Raw genomic sequence first — 21,598 nt, forward strand, 5'->3', positions numbered from 1 at the left:
TTCCAGTTGCCAGCTGAAGCCAAGCTAGAGCGCACGTGCCCAAGTGTGTAGAGTTGGGAGAGTTGACTTCCTGAGATTGAGGATGATATATTGGCAGCTATCAGCTTTAAAGGAGTTATTGGGAAAAAAGGAGACATTCAGAGAAGACGCAGAGGCTTCCCTTGACAACCAAGGAAAAGCAGGGGTTGGGGGCCCGGAATCATCCCGCAGGGTGTGCCTGGGGCCAGTGGGCCTCAGTGCAAACCCAGCCCACTACTGCAGGCAGCTTGGGCGGAGGGGTCCGCGGAAGGGGCCTGGGTCACGGGTGTGGCAGAGAGAGGCGGGCAGAAGGTGCTGGAGTGGACAGTGACCGCGCCTAGCAAAGTCATCCAGGTACCAGCTGGCTTTGCAGTCATTTCTCTGTCTCCATGAGGTGAAACGAAGTATGCTGAGCAAATGCTTAGGAAGTAGGACATAAGCAGTGAAGTAGACTTCCTTCTCATAGCACCAGGGAAGTGGTTGAAGACCTTAACAGCCCGCAGGAGATGGTCATCCTGGCCTTTTCTGCTGTGCCGGCCCGGCCTCGGGATCCTGTTCTGCGTCGGCACCCACGTGACGTCGTGGCCCGGGTTGCACGCCCCTTGCACTCAGCTGGCGGATGTACTCATGCACAATGTGCTAACCACTACTGGGCTTTGCAGGACAAATATTTCGTTTCAACAGTCCCGGGGAGTTTACGTGGCCCATTTCATCCTCTAATAATTGTAGCAAGGCCCCGGCTTTTCCAGCCCTCTTTCACTGCCTCGCCTGACCTTAGCGCTCAGCTCACTCATTCCCTTGGTGCCTCAAGCAGCCTTTGGCTTAACTGAGACCCGCAGTGCTTTGCCATCCCTCGTGTTGCCTCCCTCAGCTCCCTCCTGTCGTTAGTTCCTTCTCTATTCAACCTCGGGCCCCGCGTCCATGACTTGAACTCTTTTCCTCTTGTCCTCCGGTGCCGCCTGACCTAGGTCCTCCCCAACCTTGACTCAAGCTGCAGGAGATGCAGCAAGCAGCCCTTGGTTTGCCCTGGTGGTGTTGCTGCTCCCGGCTCCGCCCTGCACTGTGCATCATTGGCTGTCACCCACAAAGCGTCCTGTATACTTTTCTTGAGCTTGTGGAGTTTTTGCACAAAAGGCATTTCCAATTACCTCTACCTTCCCTAGTCTACTAGCTCAGACATGTTACACATTTTCATAGTAAAGTTGATTTTGGATCTCAGCATCAAGCAAACTTTAAAGGCCGTGTTTTCAACTGTTTATTTTAAGGGGAATTTAGAGGTTGGCTGATAAAATGCTGTTGAAATCAAAGAAATGCAGGCAGGCTTAGTCTATATAGATTTTTTATGAAAATGTAAATGGCGAATATAAGATCTCCAAATGCTTCATACCCTGTCTTTCATGTGTGGATGCACATAGGACCCTGTGCTGGGACGCATTTTTTCTCTCTTATGTTTTCCACAAAACCAAGGTAACTTCCATGTTTACATTCACGTTTTCCTCACAGGTTCCCTTGAAAACATGATAGGAATTGCCATAAAGAGGGAAGGCAGCATGCTTCAAGCAAGAGCCCCAGTTGCAAGCAACTGTTTGGCTATGTTTAGCAGAAAAGAAATATTCTAAGACGAAGTTGGGAGCCAGTTTAGAGTTCTAGAAGAGGACAAATGATTGAAGGGTAAAGCATCAGGAAAGACATTCTCCAAGTAAGATATGCAGATGGATATACAGAAGTCGCTCAGCATCTCTAGCCATTAGAGAAGTGCTTCTAGAGCTCATGAGGCCCACTTTACGTCCACCAGGATGGCTAGGATTAAAAAGCCAGGTAACAAGTGCTCACCAGGCTCTATAGAAGTCAGCTTCTCATACTGTGCTGATAAGAAACAAAAGCTCCACTATGTTTAGGAGACGTGATCAGTAGAGTGAATATCTAAATTTATAAAAACTTATTATATATAGTAAAGACACATTGGCATTAATCCCTCTCAGAAGAGTCCTCCTTGATTCAAACACACTTATCCCCTCCTCTTGCTACTTCCTGGAGCAGTTCTGGGAATTTCCTTCTGTGAGTGTCTGTAGTTGTGCTAACATTACTGCCATGATGTTCTGAGTCAGTTCAAAATGTTGACCTCTCATTATCATTCTGACTTGTAGAAGGATACAGAAGACATAGGGTGCCAGATTTGGTGAGTAAAGTAGTTGAGAATCCACTGTAAGTTTGTGTTTTTGTTTGTTTTGTTTTTCATTTGACAGAAACTGACACAAATGCTTAACTAATCAATGTGGGGTGATCAAAAAATACAGTTAAAGTTTAAATTTAAAACTATATTACAGTAAAAGACATATCACTGTAATCCCCCCTTAAAATACTCTACCTTGATTGGAATGCACTTATCCCATCATTCTTGTCTTTTACTATAATATTTTTAAAATTCAAACATTCACCCTATCTTTCAGTCATCGCTTACATAGCTTGAACTTAAATTAGAACTACAACCCAAATTCCTAAGGCTTAGCTCAAACTCCAAGCAAGTATGATGCTAAAATGGTTGAGATTGCAGGCTTGATTTCCATTACTGTTTCTTATTATCTGTTGGTTACCTTCTCTTTTATAACTTTATTCAGAAGCCTCAAATTATTTCTCTAGTACTGAAGAAAATCAGATGAAAAAATATGTAGATTATTTATTACAAAACTATCCTGACTTTGGCATAGTATAGAGAAAATTCAGATTGAAGATCTTGCAGTTATGTGTCTACAATAAAATGTTAACATACCTAACCATATGTAACAGTGACAAATTTTATCATTAAAAGTTAAAATTTTGTCTTACTCAACCTTTTAAAGCCTTATGAAATATTTAGAAAGATAGTTAACATAATTCATAATTCCAATAATTACTGTCAATAATTCAAATACTTCATGATGTCTTCCTGAGAGTGATAACACATTAAAATAGTAATTTAGTGACTCTTGAGTTTTCCTCCTGAGAATTCATTTACAGTACCATGACTTTCTTCTCAATTCTCTTTGGTTAACCATTTGTGGTTTTAAACTTTAAGAAATCTTCCTTTTGGCATGTAGACTAAAATTTGACTCAGAGGTTTCGAATAGTATTAAGCTTGTAGTGGATTTGTATTGTTTTGATAAAATACAGAAATAAACATAATTCTAATAATTAGCAAAACTTATTGTAGCCTACTTTTCACTTCAGGAAGTAATGATTCATCAAGTAAAAGTGCAATTTATCATTTATCTGGAATGCATTATTTGAACTGACATCAACACACCCGTCTTTTCAGCTGACATGATGCTAGATGGCTCTATTAATAACGTGGACATCTGCTCTGCCTCTTCATTGCCATAGAACTTGGGAAAATTACCTCACCTCTGTAGACCTCAGTTTTTTTCATTTGAAAAAAAAAACTATTTAAAAAATTTTTATTTTGACAAAAAGCTTCAGACACATTTTGTACTGGAACTTCTCCTGCCCTGGAATCTGCCGTCTTGCCAGGGACATCATTTTATATTTTAAGTAGAGGACAGAGCCTTGCTTCTTAAGCTGACTTTCCAGAATGATACAGTTAGAGGAAACTGATACAGTTAAAGACTACAGATGTCCAGAGATGAGCTAGAAAGCTGGAAATTGAGAAATTTGAGAAAAGAGTAATATTTGAATAAATAGGACCAGGGAGGACATCCCTGAGTTTAACATGACAAAGGTGTGGCACTGGGCAGAGTCACATCATGTTAGGGAACTGTGACACATTTGATTAGTTGGTAATGTGTGGATGCGGGAATCCAGTTTACTGGAAGCCTAGTGTCCCAGTCCGACTCATTTAGAATCTACCCTGCATGTGATAAAGTGGCCTTCACTTTTGATGCTGAGTAGCCAGAAAAGATGTATTTTAGGAAATTAATATTATGCTGTATTGCAGAATATGTTGGAAAGCAGCAGACAAGTTAAGCATTGGTCTCAGGGGGTGGGAATAGAAACTGAAAAGAACAAATGAAAGGAAAATAATTTGGAAGAAGAAATGGCTTTAGTGTGTTGAATTGGATTGTGGGATAGTATGGAATTCTGAAACAGGAAGCTGCTGACTTTTATAAGGGAAAGAACAAAATAAAAATTGCCAACAAAGACTCAAAAAAAGCAAGCTTGATGGTACTGAATCTCTTTTCTTTTTCTTTCCTTTTTAAAAATGTTTTACTTTTTTAATTTTTAAAACATTTTTTTGATGTCGGGGATTGAACTCAGGGCCTCAGATATGCTGAACACTAGCTCTACCCCTGAGCTACGTCTCCAGCCCCAATGATACTGACAGTTTTATCTCTTTTTCTATATGTTCATTAATATCAACAGAATTATTTCGTAATTTTTTACACAAAATAATGCAGTTAAATATTAATGACTTGGAGCCAGATAATGTCATAATTGTTAGAGTGATATTTGCTGAATTTTCTAACACTTAAAAATAGATATTCAGTAATAGCACTAATATTTATAGCTTTAGATGTATTGCAAAACAGGAAGCTGTTTTGGCTTGATGTGTTCACTGGTTTCCAGTTTCAGACCAGTTCTCTGAATCAGCTCCAGGTTCTTCATGGTGTGAAAGATACAGCTCTTGTTGGCGTTTGGAAAGAAGTTTCTTTACAAGCACTGAATTTGATTCCTATGGTGTTACTGAAATTCACATTACTAATACCCTCTTTTAAAAAAATAGCATTTAAAACTTTGTCTTAAGGAAAAAAAAATTAGACACCAAGCACTTAGCTATATCTTAAAATCATCAAATATGGTGACCAAAATATTCTTTGCTTTAAGTGGGAGAGTAAAGGCAGAAGAAAGGGCCTGATTTAAACTGCCTACAAGGATTGAGAGTGATGTCCCTGGTGAGGTGTTTGACATTTCATTAATTTTTGCTCTTAAACATATGTCGGACTTAGCGAGATCACTCTTCATCGAGCGAGTACAAAATGCCACGTTTGCTACCTCTAGCCACTGTTTCTTCATTTCTGAACTGGCTCGAGCCCGAGAGTTTCCACTAGAGAACTAAGCTTCATTCTGCCCGTCAGTTCGTTCATTTGCTTGCTAATAGATCGTGGGCTTTCTAATTAAAGTCTATTGGAAGGAGTTATTCCATGAAGCAGTATGTGAACTCTGTAATGTGTTGGGCGGGTGCTGGATGGGCGACTGTCATAATTTCTGCTGGTACAGTTTTTGAAAAGGAAAACAGAGTCAGTGCTTTGGGTTGGAAAGAAGATTTCACGTTATCTGTCTTTGCAGGCTTTCTGGCTCGCGCGCCGGAGGAATCCTTGCTGCGGGGGTGTTTTCATTTTCTCGCCTGACGTGGCAGTGGTCCATCGCGGCAGAGGTTTTCAGCTTGAACAATCTGTTTGTGGGGCTGCTTATGGCTCTTACTGTACATTTCGAGGAGGCGGAAACTGCAAAAGAGAGATCAAAGGTAACCTATTTTGATCAAAGTGAAATCATTTTTGTTTTAATTTTTAGACAGACTCTGTATTTCCTTTTAACTTTGGTTTAGATGCTGTTTATCTATTCGGATTGCTGTCAGGGTAATCTAGGCATACGAGGAGAGAGAGGAGCGCGTGCTCAGGGCTTTGATTGTGAGTGACCCACAATAGCCCTCGTGAGACGTGGGACTTTTTCTCCCCAGAGTCGAGAAGTTCCTTGGGGAAGGAGGGATTATGAAGCCCTCCTGGAGTGCTGGAGGAAAGGCAAGCTGTTTAGTCTGCCCGCCATCCCGTGTGTGTGAAGTGCTGGGCTATAGTTGGACTTACCACCTTAAATTATGAATCATTATGGTTTATTGACGTCCACACTGATTGTGAAAATTATCAAATCTGTTTTGTTTAAATTAAGAATATCAAATGTAAAAAGTAGCTCAGCAGAGATTATGTTATTACCAAAACATCTGACCACAATGAAACCCAGTATTTTGTAAAGTTAATGTGCACTAATTTTCAACATATATATAGAAAAATCACTGGAGTGTCTTTTGAGAGCTTGGCATCGATCTACACAGTGAAAAATGCTAGATTATCTTGGTGTGGGGCAGCCTATGTTCTCAAAGAATATGGAAACCAAAGAACATTGTGTGGTTCCCATGAACAGGTCCACGATGCTATTAGAGATTTTGTTTGAAGTAACTTTTTTTTCATTATGTGAATGAACAAGTTATTTAATGCACTTTGTAAAGAACCCTGGGCACACTTGATTCAGCTTTAGGTTTAGGGACAATCGCAGTGGGGTTTTGTCATCGGGGAGAGAAATCAGGCTCCATTCCACATACAAGACAAGTGAGGGCTGATGTGCCAGGTGCAGGCTGGCTCAGGGGGTAGGGAATCATGCTGGCAGGCCGCAGAGGGAAGGGGAACCTCTCTCTGCTGAAGCAGCAGGGTTCCTCTGGTGGCAAGCCAGGGTGACTGCAGAGGGGAGTGGAGGAAGAGGCATGAGATAGATGCTGGGTGCCCAGACCAGGAAGATGAGGGCTCTGGCTGAACGGATTTTGTAGACACTACACGATGGGCGCCCTCGCCCTGCGTCAGGGCCGAGTTGAGAAGAGTTCAGAGGATCCTGACTGAGTTTGGTCAAGCAGAGACTGTCAACTGGGAAAGGAATACATATGCAGAAAGGCAAAAGTGCCACCCAGGTTTCTAAGTACAGTACAAGGTGTTATGTATAGTTCATATAGTAGGAAAAAAAGTCAAACACAATTGCTCAGTTAATAGCTAGAAATTTGACTTGAGAAAGGAAGGGTGTAAAAGATGGGTGGAGAGGGGAGGGAGGGAAGGGACAAGATATGGAAAAAGAAATGAAAATGTGTTAAGCGCACATAACCAACTGCACACAAGGAGTGTAAACATGTATTATACACGTGCTAATAAGCTAAAATTAAATATAAATATAAATATAAATACCCTCTTGTGGTTAGCACTGCATCTACATACAAGACTTTCTCAGGGTCAGTTGGAAGATAGTCATTTAAGGTCAAACTACAATTGTTTGATGAGAATGGGAAACATTAACAAAAAATGGGTGACAAAATTGGGTGTGGTGGGGCCTAACTGGTAATCCCAGCTCACAGCATGTTGAGGCAGCAAGATCCTGAGTTTAGTGCCAACCTGGAGAACACAGCCCTACCTGTTCTCAAAAAATTATAGTGATAAATATTAGTGACTGGTAAAATGCAATTATTTGCATGCAAGAATCTGATTTTACCCGGAATGATGATTCAAAATGTTTGGTTTGAATAGTAAGAGTAGCTTTTTGTCCTTGTGCTGGAGTTTTAGATGAATTTCTAACTCAGTTTTTTTTTTTCTTACTTATTTTCAGATAGCTAAAATTGGTGCTTTCTGCTGTGGCCTTAGTTTGTGTAATCAGCACACAATAGTAATCTATGTTCTATGTATAGTACCTTGGATTCTCTTTCGGCTTTTAAAAGAGAAGGTAGGTTTCAAAATTTATCAAAATAAAAAAGTCTTATTTCATTTAAGTGAATTGCAATATTTATGGCACCAGAAAACCTGGAGCTTTAATTTTTCATGGGTTTTAGGTAAAGCATAAATAGCCTTTGGCCTTAACAGTATTGACTTTTAAAAAAAAAAGAGGATTTACAAAAATTATGCAATATTGATTGCAGTGGCATCTGGCCCATTTTGTAATTTTCTCCTTGATTCAGAACAGCACCTCAGTGAAAATAGGCTAAAGGGGATATTAAATTTCCTTAATGGTTTTTTACACATTCAAAGATACAGGTGGGTGCCAGGAATACATCACCCACTCTTCATCTGCATGTGGTGAGCCGTCCCCCCCCCACACACACACACTGTGCCCTCATGCCCATGCTTGGAAATTTAGCGCTCAACAAACTGACACATCACCACTCCTGTGAACTCCTTAACATCTGTGAAGAGTAACAGTCTGTTTTCTCAGAACATTTCCCTAGAAATAAAAATGATTTAGCTTAATTTCATCTTTCTCTAAAGAAAAATGATTATTAATTAAAATGGCAGTAAAAAGCACTGTAGGAAAATTACTTTGTTAGGCAGTGGGAGATTTGGGCAGGGAAAAGCCAAAGGTCAGGCTAGACGCGACACTGAGAGGGTAGAGGTCCTTTATTCTTCTGTTAAGCTTCGTCCTGAAGGGTGAATATCTATGAACAAAGCCAATGTTGACATCTTTGACTTTATTTTTTGTGGAGAAAGACCTGAATTTATTTGTTATCTAATTATTTGCTATAATCAGAATTACAATAAATAACACATAGTATGTAGAATAAAATTCAAATATAGAAATAGGGAGATAATTATGCTAAAGCTTTAGATACAAGGAAAGCTCAAAGTATACAGTGACTATTTAAATAAAGAAATTTACTAAAGGACACCTTGCCATTAATCTTCCTCAGAGGGTTGCCCCCATGCTGAATGTGCTCATCTTGTCCAATTCTTGCCACTCTGAAGCAGCTCCTGGAGTCCTATTTTGTGTCTTTACTAGAGGTGACCATAAATACAGTGAGTGCTGCTGCCTGCCACTATCCAATGAAAAGGCAAGCTAGGAAAATACTTACATTTCATTCATCAGAACTGTCAGTCACCATGTGACTTGTGGCTTTTCCCCACAGTCAGAATAACCATGAAAGGTCAACGTTTGGGACTGATTCAGGCACCCGTACAGCACAGTGAGACACTCATGGAAAAGACTTCCACTCAGAAAGGGACAAGAACAGTGAGCTGAGTGTGTTTGAAGAGAGGAGGAGAATGTGGAGAGGGGTGCGATTAATGTCAGTGTGTCCTTTAATACCTTTAAAATTTCTTAATATTCACTGTATTTATCTGTCATACATTGTGGTTGAATTTCCAATACTTGAAAACATTTTGTGTCTTAGCATCTTGGCCACAAAGCCAAAAGGGTAACATGATTATAAAATTCTTATGATGTAATTAAAGAGTAAATAAAAGGGAAACAATAGTTGACAGAGAAGAAAAAGTTTTTCTTGGATTTGAATTGAATTCTATGGAGTAGATCTTACATGACTCATATCAGGGATACTCAATACGCTAACACACAAGGTTTAGATTTGATAGTGCGTGGAGAAAGTTCTATATATGACCTTTTCTATAGAACGGAGCAGAGAAAGCCCAAATACGTTTATCGAGGATCAGCAGGTGCACAGGGGCTGGTGACCAGGCAGGTGCACTTGTCTTTCTGGGCTTCCGACCTGGCAGATGCTAGAGGTGCACCCTCTGGAGGAGCCCCAGAACAGATGCGTCGTGTTAGCCGATGCTCTGTAGAACACGTAGCACTCAGGGTTGGTGGTTTAGGGGCCGTTTGCCCACGGCAGAGGTGAGGTGGAATGATGACTGTCCCGCAGGTCTCTTTCAGTTCCATTATTTAGGGAGCAGAGGCTAGGGCATAAGGTGAACAGTGAGGTCTCTGGGTTGCTGGGGCTCATTGTGAGGTGACGGTAAGGAGTCCCAGGTTGGTTAATCTCAACCTGGCCGCACACTTTATCTCGGCAGCTTTAAAAACAGGCGTGCAGAGTGGGCATGTAGCTCAGCAGCATAAGCGCCTGCCTGGCAAGGGCAAGGTCCTGAGTTGCAATGCCGGTACCAAAGTGTGCATCCACGTACGTACACGTGTTTTCTTACACATAGATGCATGGTACATATGTGTACTTGTGCTGCAACTAATTCTGGCATAACCAATCGGGGTGAGTCCCAAAATCGGTTTGAGCCTCAAACATCGGTTTATTTGGCATCTTTTCACCCCCGGGTGATCCCGTTGTGCAGCCCGCATGCAGAGCCCTCCCCTGCTCTGCCATAGCTCGCCTAGTGCGGTCTTCTGATTGTCTCTCACACAAGAGGAAAGCTCTGCAGCAGCTGCATCTGCCTGCCACACTATAAACATTTACCTCCCTCAAAGCCGCTTTCAAGGCTCGCGAAAACTTGCTGTTAGAGTAGATATTCCTACACTTTTCATGCCATCATTTTTCATGCGTCTCATTACTGCTACAGAAATCTCAAATGAAATCAGTGTGACAACAAAAACACTTCATTTTCAATTAAGAATGTTTGTTTGAAAATGCTTATATAAATCTACTGCTTGTTCTAGTGGTGAATGTGAACCGTGGCTCATACATTTATTTGCACAGATTAATTTCTCTGTTCTGTAAAAGAAAATTGGAAATTTCCAGTTGTGATATTTGTAAGAGACCCTTTTCCCCAGTTATTAAAGCAACCAGTATTCCTGTCTTTCTGGTATACCACACTTTACATTCTTTTGGACTTAAAAAACTCTGTTGATGTAGTTCTTTGTTTGAGGATTATACAGATCAGAAATATATTTCTCCCAAATAAGATACAGGAGAAAACTGTTACATATAACAACACATTTCCTTTAATATTCCATCCTAAATTTAACTTGAAAAAACAGTTATGTGAGCCTGGAGATTATATATGAACTTGTTTTTTTCATGCCAAACATTTATGTGAAGTGCTGAGAGATAGCCCTTGCGGATAGAGTTACATTGTCAGTATATAACTGAATAAAGCATATACTTGGGGTTCATTTCTAATGATGGTGACGAGGTGAACTGGTATGAAAACGGTATTGGGAACATCATCAAAATCAGCCCAACAACACATAATCAGCCTCAAATGCTTATCTCAGCTGTGCAGGGCTGCATTTTGTGGCCTGGTTTTAAATGTAAAAGATGGCAATAAATATGATACTCTCGCATCTTAGCTAGTATATTTGCTTCATTCTGATTTCCCCTGCCAGGTGAAAGAGGTCAGGCTAGTCCAGTCTCCTAGTAATCCACAGTAAGGGGAAGGGTTAGCACTGTAGTTGGTAGTGACTTGGTATAAACTGAGAGACGAGCCTTGAACAAACATACAAGTTTAGACACTGTCACAGCACTCCGCGTCCGCAGGCGCTGTCCCTGGGATCCCTGCTGCAGCTGAGCCTGGCCTTCGCAGCGGGCTTCTTGCCCTACCTCTACCTCCCCGTCTCATCCTACCTCAGCCAGGCCCGCTGGACCTGGGGCGACCAGACCACACTGCGCGGGTTTCTGACACACTTTCTCAGAGAAGAATACGGAACGTTCAGCCTGGTAAGCTGGTACCTGAAGGCCTGCTAAGGAGATAAGTGGCAAAACCTTAGGCTTGAGCCTTGGTTGAGATGCTAGTGTTTATCACTGACAGTAGTTACAATTTTCATCTAGTTATTTATGTATTAAACTTTTCCCTTGAGGTGTGACCCTTAACATACCTTAGAAAAATCATGTTGTTGTGTATCTCTAATGTACTTTTCAGGGTGATAGGCATTAAAGGGAGGGTTTTCAGTCTGGTTAGCCGTGGGCACCTGCATGGGTGCCTGGTCTGTGAGTAGACATCCCTGAGAAAGAAACCTCAACATTTTTATTTACCTTGCCAAAACATTTCCTTAAAAAAAAAAAAAAAAAAAAAAAACATAAGCTGGTTACTAATTAGTCTTTAAAACTGAAGACCAATCTGTAATTGCTTGGTAAAATATGAAATGGAATAGTGTGCTGTAAAGAAAGTCAAAAAGCCTCACTTTCCCTGGGATGTAGGAAGAAAAACACTCAGTATAGTTACAGGTGTGGACAGTATGTCTAGCGTTTTCTCTCGTGGTCTGCGTTCTGTGGGTTGCTAAGAGAGTCTGAAGGTGCTAAGAGAGCCATTTATACAGAATTCTAAACACTGCAGACCCTGAACAGTCTGATTCAAAGACAGTCAAAAGCTGTAAAACTTTATTTCCAAAAGTAGGGGAATCATGAACAGTAAGTTCAAGGTCACAGTCACCTCTGGTAGCTAAGGAGTGAGAAGCTTGTGCTGGCTTTGTGATATTTTGTAACATTGTGAAGTTTTGTTTCTTAACTGAATGGTGGATTTTAGATTTGTAAAAAACTTTATCCTTTAAATATTTATTATGTATAATTAATATATAGATATTAGATACTATATTTATCTTAGATATCAGGCATTTCACAACAATAGGTAAATGAAAGGATGATTATTATTGACACTTGCAAGTTTGGTATGTTAAATACTCTATATTGGTCAATTTGAGCTTTGTATCATTCACACATAATTGTGAAATTATGGGCTACCATGTTGTAACGAATTCTAATCAGAATGCCCCAAAAAGAGTGGAAAGCATATTTATAAGGGAAGTATTAAAAGTCTGTTAATAGCCAGGCATGCCTATAATCCCAGCACTCAAGAGGCTGAGACAGGAGGATCACTGCGAGTTCAAGGCCAGCCTGCGCTGTGTAGTAAACTCAAGGCCAGCCTGAACTACATAGTGAGATCCTGTCTCCAAAAAAAAAAAAGAAAAAAAAAGTCTATTAATTCATTGACCACTCCTACTGGAATAGTTGAACTGTTTTTTAGCCAGTTATTTCTAATTACCATTGCTGAAAGTTGTCCAAGTTTTATTTTAAATCTTGTTGACTTTGAAAAAAAAAGAGAGTTAGCCAGTGTATATTGAAAACATGCATCTTTTTAAACGGAGATCATTAAAATGCAATAACATAACAAAGCTGCAGTTTAATGCTTATGCAAATAAGTGTTCTCCTTTGTGTTTAGGCCAAATCTGAAATAGGATCCAGTATGTCTGAAGTATTGCTGTGAGTATGAAATATTTGAAACTATTTTAAAATAAATCTCCATTAGTTCTTTTAAATGACTGTTAAGGATTGCTGGGTTCTCTTTGTGAAAAAGTATATCTGAGCATGAGTTTTCATCTCTACAATTTATAGTTGTCTGTAAACACTGTATTGTCATATATGCTAGCATTTTTCTCAGTAAGATAAAGCTTAAAGTGAGCAGTAAATACAATAGTGAATAAGAATCCTGGGAGAATAGCTAGAGCCTAAAGAACTAAAGTATTTCAATTCCCAATCAGATGCAAAATTACCCAATATACTGTTACTTTACAAATAATGTATTCTTTGTTTGGGTTTTGCATTGTCTTTATTTTATGGGGATTTTGTAACATTGTGTTTTCATAGTTTGAACAATTTATGTTCTTGTTATTTTGGTTGGAACTACATTTTAAATTTTTCAGAGCTTAATTTTCGTATTAATATTTTTTATGACTTTTTTGGGCTGTCCTTGTCATAAGCTGTATTTTTGAGTTACATATTTTTAAGATTCAGCCTTATTAGAGCCAGCTTAAGCAAATATACTTTCATCTATATTACCCAATAGTGTTCTTTAAAAATGGGTTAATAGTTGCTTAAAATGTACTCAGATTGAGCAAGTTGAAAATATGCATGTCAATTTAAAAATATCCACATCAACTATAATACTTTAAAATTCCTGAATAAAATAGACTTGATATAACATGAAAGTGATCTCCTAACTAATTACCAGTTTGGAACTTTCAGGGCTATTTGAAGAAAGTAGGAGAAGAATATTCCCACTTTACCTATGAGGCTGTTTATACGTACTCATAGTTGCCCTGTGTGCTGACTTCGATTCACCTTTTCTTTCTTTTTAAACAACTTTCCTCACTCCAAAAAGATATATATCTTTACATTATATTATTATAGATACATTGTATTGAAATTAGAAAACAAGTAGACAAAAATAAATTTAAGATGACCTATAATCCCAGCATCAAAGATAGCCACTATTCTTAGATTGTTGACATTTTTCTCTGTATTCTTCTGAACTTTCATAAATATTTGTGTGTGTGTGTGTGTGTGTGTGTGTGTGTGTGTGCGCGCGTGTATCTACATGCATTTTTTCTAAGTGAGATAACTGCTGGATGTGGTGGCACGTGTCTGCAACCCATTCCTCAGGGGAGGCTGAGGCAGGAGGAGCATGGGTTTAAGGCCAGCCTGGGCTACACAGAGAGACACTGCGAAAGAAGGGAAGAAAGAAAGGAAGAATCATATTATGCATGCTGTTTATTAGCCTACTGCTTTTCACTCTACACCGTATGTGGGAAATGTTTTCCTGTCAACAGTTATTCTTACATAGCCTTTTGATGATTCTCCTACTTGATTTTTAAATATTTCTTTTTATATGTGACAGTGTTTTGTTTTTTTTAACTCCTCCTGCTTTCTGTGAGGGAAAAGTAGCAAGAAGCTCAGTTTTGCTTAACTTGCTGTGTCCTCTGTCTCCGTGCGCTTGTCTGCCACCTTCCCCAGGCCGGCCCAGGGCAGGAGCAGGTCCCGCAGGGACCCTACCCCTCCTAAGAAGTATCTTAGACCATGTGTTCAACGAAAGTCACCTTAGGGGGCATTTAAAGCCCTCCTTCACATTAAAATAATACCTGTTGGGTTTTATACCTAGAAAAAGATCAGGCCAAGCGATGCCCTCGCCCGTCCCAACCGCCCCCTAGGTCATCTGCAGAACCCTAGCTCTTGTGGGGTGAGCATCTTCTCTCTTCCATTGTTTCAGGTGGACAGCAGTACTGAAAAAGACAACTAATAATGAGCTTAGGAAAAAATTCTTCAGAGTGATAGAATATAATCATTTGCCCTCTTCCAGCCAAGCAAATTAAATTCTTTCCCTGTGCATATCTCTAAATTGCAATCCAGTATGAGGAAATTATTGAATCTAACCTTAGGCAGGGACCATCTTTTAGAGCTTATGTTTAAGCAACAGATCTCTAAGAACTAATTTGAGACTTCATTTCTTTTGAAGGAATGAGCCTCATGCTAGAATCAATTTTTCAAGTACATTTGCAAATGAGTTAGGATAACTTCTCATAGTAGATGAGTCCCCATTAGTAAAGTACACATTGTGTGCTTTCCATAATTATGGCATCACATTTTCTCCAGTAAAATTGCCAGTAGGGAGACGAAAGTTCCTGGAAATGGTGAGTAATTGTTTCTTAGACTGCAATGGCCATTTTCAACAACACTTGAAGGATGCTTCTTGGTTGTTTGTTTGCTTGCAGAAAACAATAGTGGGAGAATCCTTCACTTTGCCTTTCTATTTTCCCTTTATGATTAACTCTCCAGAAGATGCTTTTAGTTAATTTTTTTAATTGCTAAATTACTAGTGACCATGTCCACATTATCAGCAGAATACAATTCAAAAGCCCTTTTCAAGCAACTTGCCATACTGATTGGAATATCCATTCAGAATACCAGTATTAAAAATAGAAAGGAATTATTTATCCTGATCCCATCACAAATTACACATGTCATAATCAAAAATTACAACTGGAAAACATCTGCGAAGTTTTCACGCTTTCTATGGTGACAATCAAATACATCTACAGAGAATCCTTTATCTGCAATTAGCCAAACTTGTTTTCTGCCAACAATAAGTTGGTTTGTTTTCACAGTTCTCAAGTGACAAGCATGAGGACGGAACTCTCACTCAACATTCAAGCCCTTGCAGTTTGGGCAAATATATGTTCAGCAAGAAAGTGAGTAAAATGATTCCTTTTCCTGTTGTTTTTACCATGATCATCACTGAGCTAATGTTTTCCAGATAGCATCGTAAACACTGCCGTGTCCTTTATGTTCCAAATCAGTGGCTCCGCCAGGTACCTCTGTTGGCGCAAATGTGCTCCATTTTCTTCCTGGCTCATTTTGTCTTCTGGGTATAAATCGGTGTGTTGGAAAGTGACCGGTTTGTGTGAAGAGACAGGTCATTTTATGCCAAGCTTTGGTTTTGATTGCTTACTCTGCCCATAGCTAATTATTATTGATTTACAAAGGGAGCAAATAACTATTTAAATTCCTCTGACAAGAAAAGAAAGCCTCAGTCCCTATTAATTTTTATTCATCCTATTTTCACATCTGTTGAATGTATTTATATGTAAATGTACACCTGTACATATATGTATGAATTATATTTGCTTACTACTTAACATTGTATTGTTAATGTTTTCCCATACTAAAAAATTAAAGCAATTTAAATATCTGTATTCCATCCTGTGACCATAAAAGAGTGAATTTAAATGTTCTCCTATTTGAGAGTCCTTAAGATTGCTTCTACTTTTTCCACTGTTATAAATGTTAATAGTCCCAGAGCATTTTTATGCACTGATATTTTTCATATTTCTATTTACTGCTTAAAGATTTGTACCTGAATTTCAAATGACTGAGTAAATAATGATGATTATTATTAAGGCTATTCATAGAGATACTTAATTAACTTTTCTTGAAGAGTATATTAAATATTTTCATCCTAAATTCTCACCAACATTGAGATTTGTCATTTTTAAGTCATTATTTCAAGCATGAAAATAATGCTTGTGTTTTACATGTTTGATTACTTCTGAAATTTAACAAGATTAATAGTTTGTATTTTGTCTGTGAATAGCTTTGCTTCATAGTTCCATGTTAAGTTGCCAACACTATACAATTCAAGTTTATTAGTAGATTTTGGATGTCTATTCCCACTTAGATTTTACAAACTGAGATTTTTCTTCTTAAAAATGTTGAGTTTTGGAAATGAAAATACTTTTCCTATAGTATAAAGCTGTGTAGTATTGCTATTGATGTTCATGTGTATAGATAACTTTGCACATACTTGTATTTTTTTTTTGTAGGGACAGACAGAATTCATCATTAGTTTGGCTTTTTACTGGAATGTTTTACATTTACTCATTGTTCTTTGCTTGGAGGGCAAATTTAGATATTTCAAAGCCACTTTTCATGGGCGTGGTAAGTTATACTTAGATGTATCCTTTAACCAGAAAGTTTGTGAAGATTGTATAAATTTGTCTTCCATGAATCTTGTAGCAGAACAAATGAATAAAGTCATATATATATATAATTTTTAGAAATCAGAAGTTAAATTATTGACCCATTAAGAGTAAGCCCATTTTTAGGGAAGACTTCAACATTTAGTTAACACTGTAGCAAAAGAGGAAAACAGATCTGAGACATGGAGTCATTTTGTGTGTGTATATTTACTTGCAAATATATGTAAAATTACATTCCACCTGGAAATTTTTTTAGAATAGTGAAAGAAATGAGGGCTGTAACTCAGGCACTTACCAACACATTCCTATACTCTTTAGCTCACCGTCCTAGGACTGTGAGCTAAAGAGCTGTTTTCCCAGCAGCCATCTCTGAGGTTAGGGTATTCCTTTTTCATGCATATATCAACCAGTGTAATGGGGTGAGCCACTTTATTGCAGGTCATCCTGACACTGCAGAATGTGGCTGCATCTGTGCATGAACCCTCCTCGTGCTGCTGGCAGGGTAAGCCGATCCAGCCATTGTCACCTGCGGGCTGTGCAGGATAGGCCTGGCACTCTCACTCCCCTTACTGGTACAAGGACAGACTGTGCCCCTGGACAGATGCTCTCTGGGGCCACTCATTTCCAAGAGTAGGAGTGGCTGGAGGTTGGGGGAGAGGGGCAGGCTAGCAGGTTCAATCCCAGCTCCCCACTCCCTTCAGATCAGTCCCTGCATCCCACAGGAAGAAGGAAAGGAGGACCCTAGAGTGGTTAGACTCTTGAGAGTCTAACAGGAGAAACCAGGAGTTGGGTCAGGGCATTTTTCTGCCTCCTCTGCCCTATTTCTGAGCCCAAGATGGACAGTGACCGTATTGAAGTGAATGTTTATATCCAAAAAGGAGATGCTGGCTCAGGATGGAACTCAGTGGCAGAATGCTTGTCTAGCATGCACAAGGCCCTGAGTTCCACCCTCAGCACCACCCAAAATTAAAAAAAAAAGAAAAAGAAAGAGGCCCATGTCACACATTGTTGGAACACTGAAAAGTGAAGCAGTGTGTATGGAGCTGGGCTTGGGGAGTCAGTCAGCAGCCTCTGTGTGAGAGCAGGTGGAGTACTATGTGTAGGCAGCATGTTATCCATGTAGGTGAGAACCCAATAGCAGCTGGACACATGGCTCGCGTGTCTCCTGCAGGTAGAGCGGTTCTGGATGCAGAGCAACGCAGTGGTGGCCGTCCTTGCTGGCCTTGGCCTGGCCACACTCACGTCTGAGACTCAGCGAGCACTGAGGAGCGGTGGGCTTCAGTATCTGGAATGGCTTTCGGCAACTCTGTTTGTGGCTTACCAATTGTATTCTAATTATAGGTAACCAGGGTTATTTTTACATAATTAAGCACCCAAGCCCAAGACCTGTGCAGACTTAGGTGTGGGACCTGGTTTCACTTTAGGCTTGCATTTGGTTTCCAAGACTTAAGTGAGACACCTTAGTCTGCAAGCAAAGGGCTTTGACGTCAGGGAGATGTTAGTCCTACTCTGGCCCAGCAGAGGAGGGTTCAGTCAGGGCACACAGATCGAACACTCCTCAAAAGAGCCCTGGAGATGCTTTGTAGAATTCGGAGTATATGTAAAATTCCATGATCTAAGCTATCACTTACGTAGAGAGTAAGAGACTGGAGGTTTTCATGTGCACTAAGTGCTCCCTACAGTTCATCTTTGAGAATATTGGGCCCTTTCCCAGTTAACTTTGTAGTGGAGACTAATTATTTTTAAATTAAGTTTGAAAAGTGTCTTAACTCTAACACAGTATTTTTTAAAATATATATATATATATAGTTTTAAATCTTTTCATTAGTGATCACAGTGAAATCTCAGTGTGACAGAAAACATGTCTAAATCTCAGATGACTTTATTTCTAGCAGTCTGATACATGTTACTGAAGAGAAAGTTCTTTGGTGTTTTGTTATGGGGAGATTGGACTGAAATCGTTTTAGAATAAACTTCCTCTTGCAGCTTAAGTCTGAAAGCCCTGGTCGGAGGCTCCTGCGCCAGTGTCTGTGGGAGGAGGCTGCCCTCCTCCGAGTTCCTCGGCCTCACTCATTCTGCCCAGCCCTGCTCCCAGTAGCGTGTGCCCAGCCTGGGCAGCTCAGCTTGCTCTCATGTCTTTGTGTGCCCCGAGGGAGTAGCTTCGCTAGCAACTTTGCAGGGTGGTGAAGTGTATGCCACCACCCACTATGGGAGGCAGCGGTGGGAAACCGTCACCCTCCCATCGATTGCAAAGGCAGGGTAATGCCGCATTCCGAGAGGTCCATCTGTTATTTGCTATTTAGGCCAACCTAGTGATTTAGGCAGTGCTTCTCAGCTCCATCAAGTGTAATGCACCTGATAATAACAGGAATGACATTCCTTCCTCTGTTGTTTGGTGCTTTTTGCTTTTCATGTTAAGTTCTCAGAATTCATGCACTTTTTCTTTGAAGTTAGAAAGTCTGCTTCATTCTTGAAAAGAGTTTTTGAACGGCTGCCATGTGGGCATCAGCAAACAGCGCCTGGAGGGAGGTGAACAAAACACTCTCCTCCTCTTCCTCATTCTGACCTGGAGGGGAGAGAGGATGCAGAGAGCTTGGGGTACAAAGAAGTAGTGAGTGGGAAGGGTCCCCCTCAGCGTGCTGAGGTCTGCACAACTACCACTTACATTCACGTATGAAGCTGGCATTTTTGAAAGTTCCCTTGGCGTAAACAGAATTATCAGGAAACTACCTTAATTCCACATAGTTGCAAACCTTAGCTTTGTTGGATGCACCTGGATTTGGGGGAATGGCTTATTCTTGAACACTGACTGATTCCCTTTTTGTGAAAATGGTTGTAAATTTTAGAAATAAAGGAGCAGACTGGGGTTTTCAGTTGTAGAGCTTGATATTTCTCTTTTTATCAGATAATACATGCAGAGCAATATTTCCTAATTTACATGCCCTGAGGATATTGAAATACTAAATATGAAAACACTTGTAGATTGTGTGATTTGAAAGGAATGGCAGTATTCTTGACACATAGCTATTTGTTGCTGCAACTTTAACTTTTATTATCTTTCTACTTAGCATTTGTGACCAAAGGACCAACAATGTGATCAGTACATTTGCAAAGAACCTTCTAGACTCTATGCCTCATGATGCAATCATCTTACTCAGAGGCGACTTGCCAGGGAATGCTCTCCGTTACATGCACTACTGCGAAGGCTTACGGCCAGATATTTCACTGGTGGACCAGGAAGTAAGCACATAGAATGTATAATACATAGTATGTAAAAAAGTTTTGTAAATAATGAATGAGTGCATTGTTCATAATCACTCTTAGGTTACATATCACATTCTTTTGTATAATAATACAAATCATATGCGTTATTTATCATTTAAACTAACTTGTTTAAGAATTAATGTGTTTTATTGGCTTTGTCCTGCTTGCCTATAACCCCAGCTATTTGGAAGGATGAGGTAGGAGGATCACAAGTTTAAGGCCAGCCTGGGCAACTTGGCAGATTCTTTTCTCAAAATAAAAACTTTCAAAAGAGCCAAGGATGTAGTTCAAGAATAGAGCATTAATCCTAACCCTAGCCCTAAGTTGAATATGAATTATACTGTGGGAACATCTCAAATAATTTCTCAAAATAAAAATTATTAACCAAAACTCTGCTATAGAATTTTTTGTATAATCTTTGCTGATCCTATGACAAAAATACATTAGGAGGGAACTTGTAGAAATTTTGATGGGTAGTAAGACAGTGGTTTGCAACTGAAAAACTGTATTTAAACATAAGATTTATTATTTAGACTATAAGTATCTAAAGGGACCAAATATAACTGATGTTTAGAGGCATCATCAGAAAAACAGAAATTCTTTTTTTTTCTTTTTCTTGTTCTCTTTTTATTCGTACCAGGGACTGAACTCATGACTGCCTGCTTGCAAGGCAGGTGCTTATGCCAACCCAAAACAGAAATTCTTAATGTTGAAAGGATAATATGATTAGTTTAGTTGGACAGTAATTAGAATACTTAATAAACTGATGTATTAAAAAATAATTAGAATTTTGGGAGAAAACTAAACAAATTTTTAAATACTCTGTAAGGAAATTTGCACATTGCATATATTTTATAAGCAATTTGCATTTATATTATGTATATAAATTGACAAATTTGATCTTCAGTTCAGCTCTTAAAAAATTTACTTGTTGATAACATAGTATTTTACTATGATTTTAAATACTAGCAGGGGGAGGATGTGGGGATATAGCTCAATGGTGGAGAATATGCCTAGCATGTGTGGGGCCCTGAGTTCCATCACAGCATCCAAATCGTATATAATGTGTATATATTATTTGTGTCATATGTGTGTATGTGTAAAATATGTATATCATATATATGTACCACTTGGGGCAGCAGCTCCTATAGTTGAAAAGCATGTATTCCACAGAGAATAAGATCTAAATCCCAGTCTTCATTCCATCCTTTCCTAGGTGTATGAGAGGATGAATGGTTTTTCCTCTCAGAGCTTTTATTCTCTTATGCATGAAACAGAAGCAAGAGGCTTTAGAAAGCAAAAATCAGAATGCCTGAGGAAGACTAACTTAAACTATGGAGGTTTTATTTCACATAATGAGTAGTCGGGAAAGAAGAGGCTTTGGTACTGATACAAGCAACTCAGTGATAGCAGTATTCCAGGATGGCTCCTCTGGCTTTCCCTTCATAGTTGCAAGATGAATGCTCATTTCCAAACATCCTCCCTTAAAATAGGGAGGCGCTGCTTCTGGGGCCCTACCTCCCCACCTCCCCACCTCTGCACTGAGAGACCTTCAGCAGTGTGGGCTCATATTCACCTACAATACTCACTAGCAAAGAAA

The 21,598-nt window shown here is 39.6% G+C and overlaps 1 protein-coding gene across 2 annotated transcripts in view; it reads left to right on the top strand.

The window, feature by feature from the left end:
* Tmem260 (transmembrane protein 260) overlaps window positions 1–21,598 on the top strand; it is a 55,621-nt gene that overhangs the window by 16,043 nt on the left and 17,980 nt on the right. For both annotated transcript variants that reach the window (XM_023566080.2, XM_003472493.5), the window contains exons 4-11: window positions 5,299–5,476; window positions 7,369–7,482; window positions 10,967–11,146; window positions 12,645–12,685; window positions 15,364–15,447; window positions 16,579–16,693; window positions 17,906–18,075; window positions 19,803–19,974. In XM_023566080.2, coding sequence (XP_023421848.1) covers window positions 5,299–5,476; window positions 7,369–7,482; window positions 10,967–11,146; window positions 12,645–12,685; window positions 15,364–15,447; window positions 16,579–16,693; window positions 17,906–18,075; window positions 19,803–19,974 — 1,054 coding nt within the window. The remainder of the gene's footprint in view (window positions 1–5,298; window positions 5,477–7,368; window positions 7,483–10,966; window positions 11,147–12,644; window positions 12,686–15,363; window positions 15,448–16,578; window positions 16,694–17,905; window positions 18,076–19,802; window positions 19,975–21,598) is intronic.

The sequence above is a fragment of the Cavia porcellus genome, unplaced genomic scaffold (genome assembly GCF_034190915.1).
Source record: "Cavia porcellus strain 051 isolate PalLab524CR breed Dunkin Hartley unplaced genomic scaffold, mCavPor4.1 scaffold_31, whole genome shotgun sequence".
Lineage (NCBI taxonomy): Eukaryota > Metazoa > Chordata > Mammalia > Rodentia > Caviidae > Cavia > Cavia porcellus.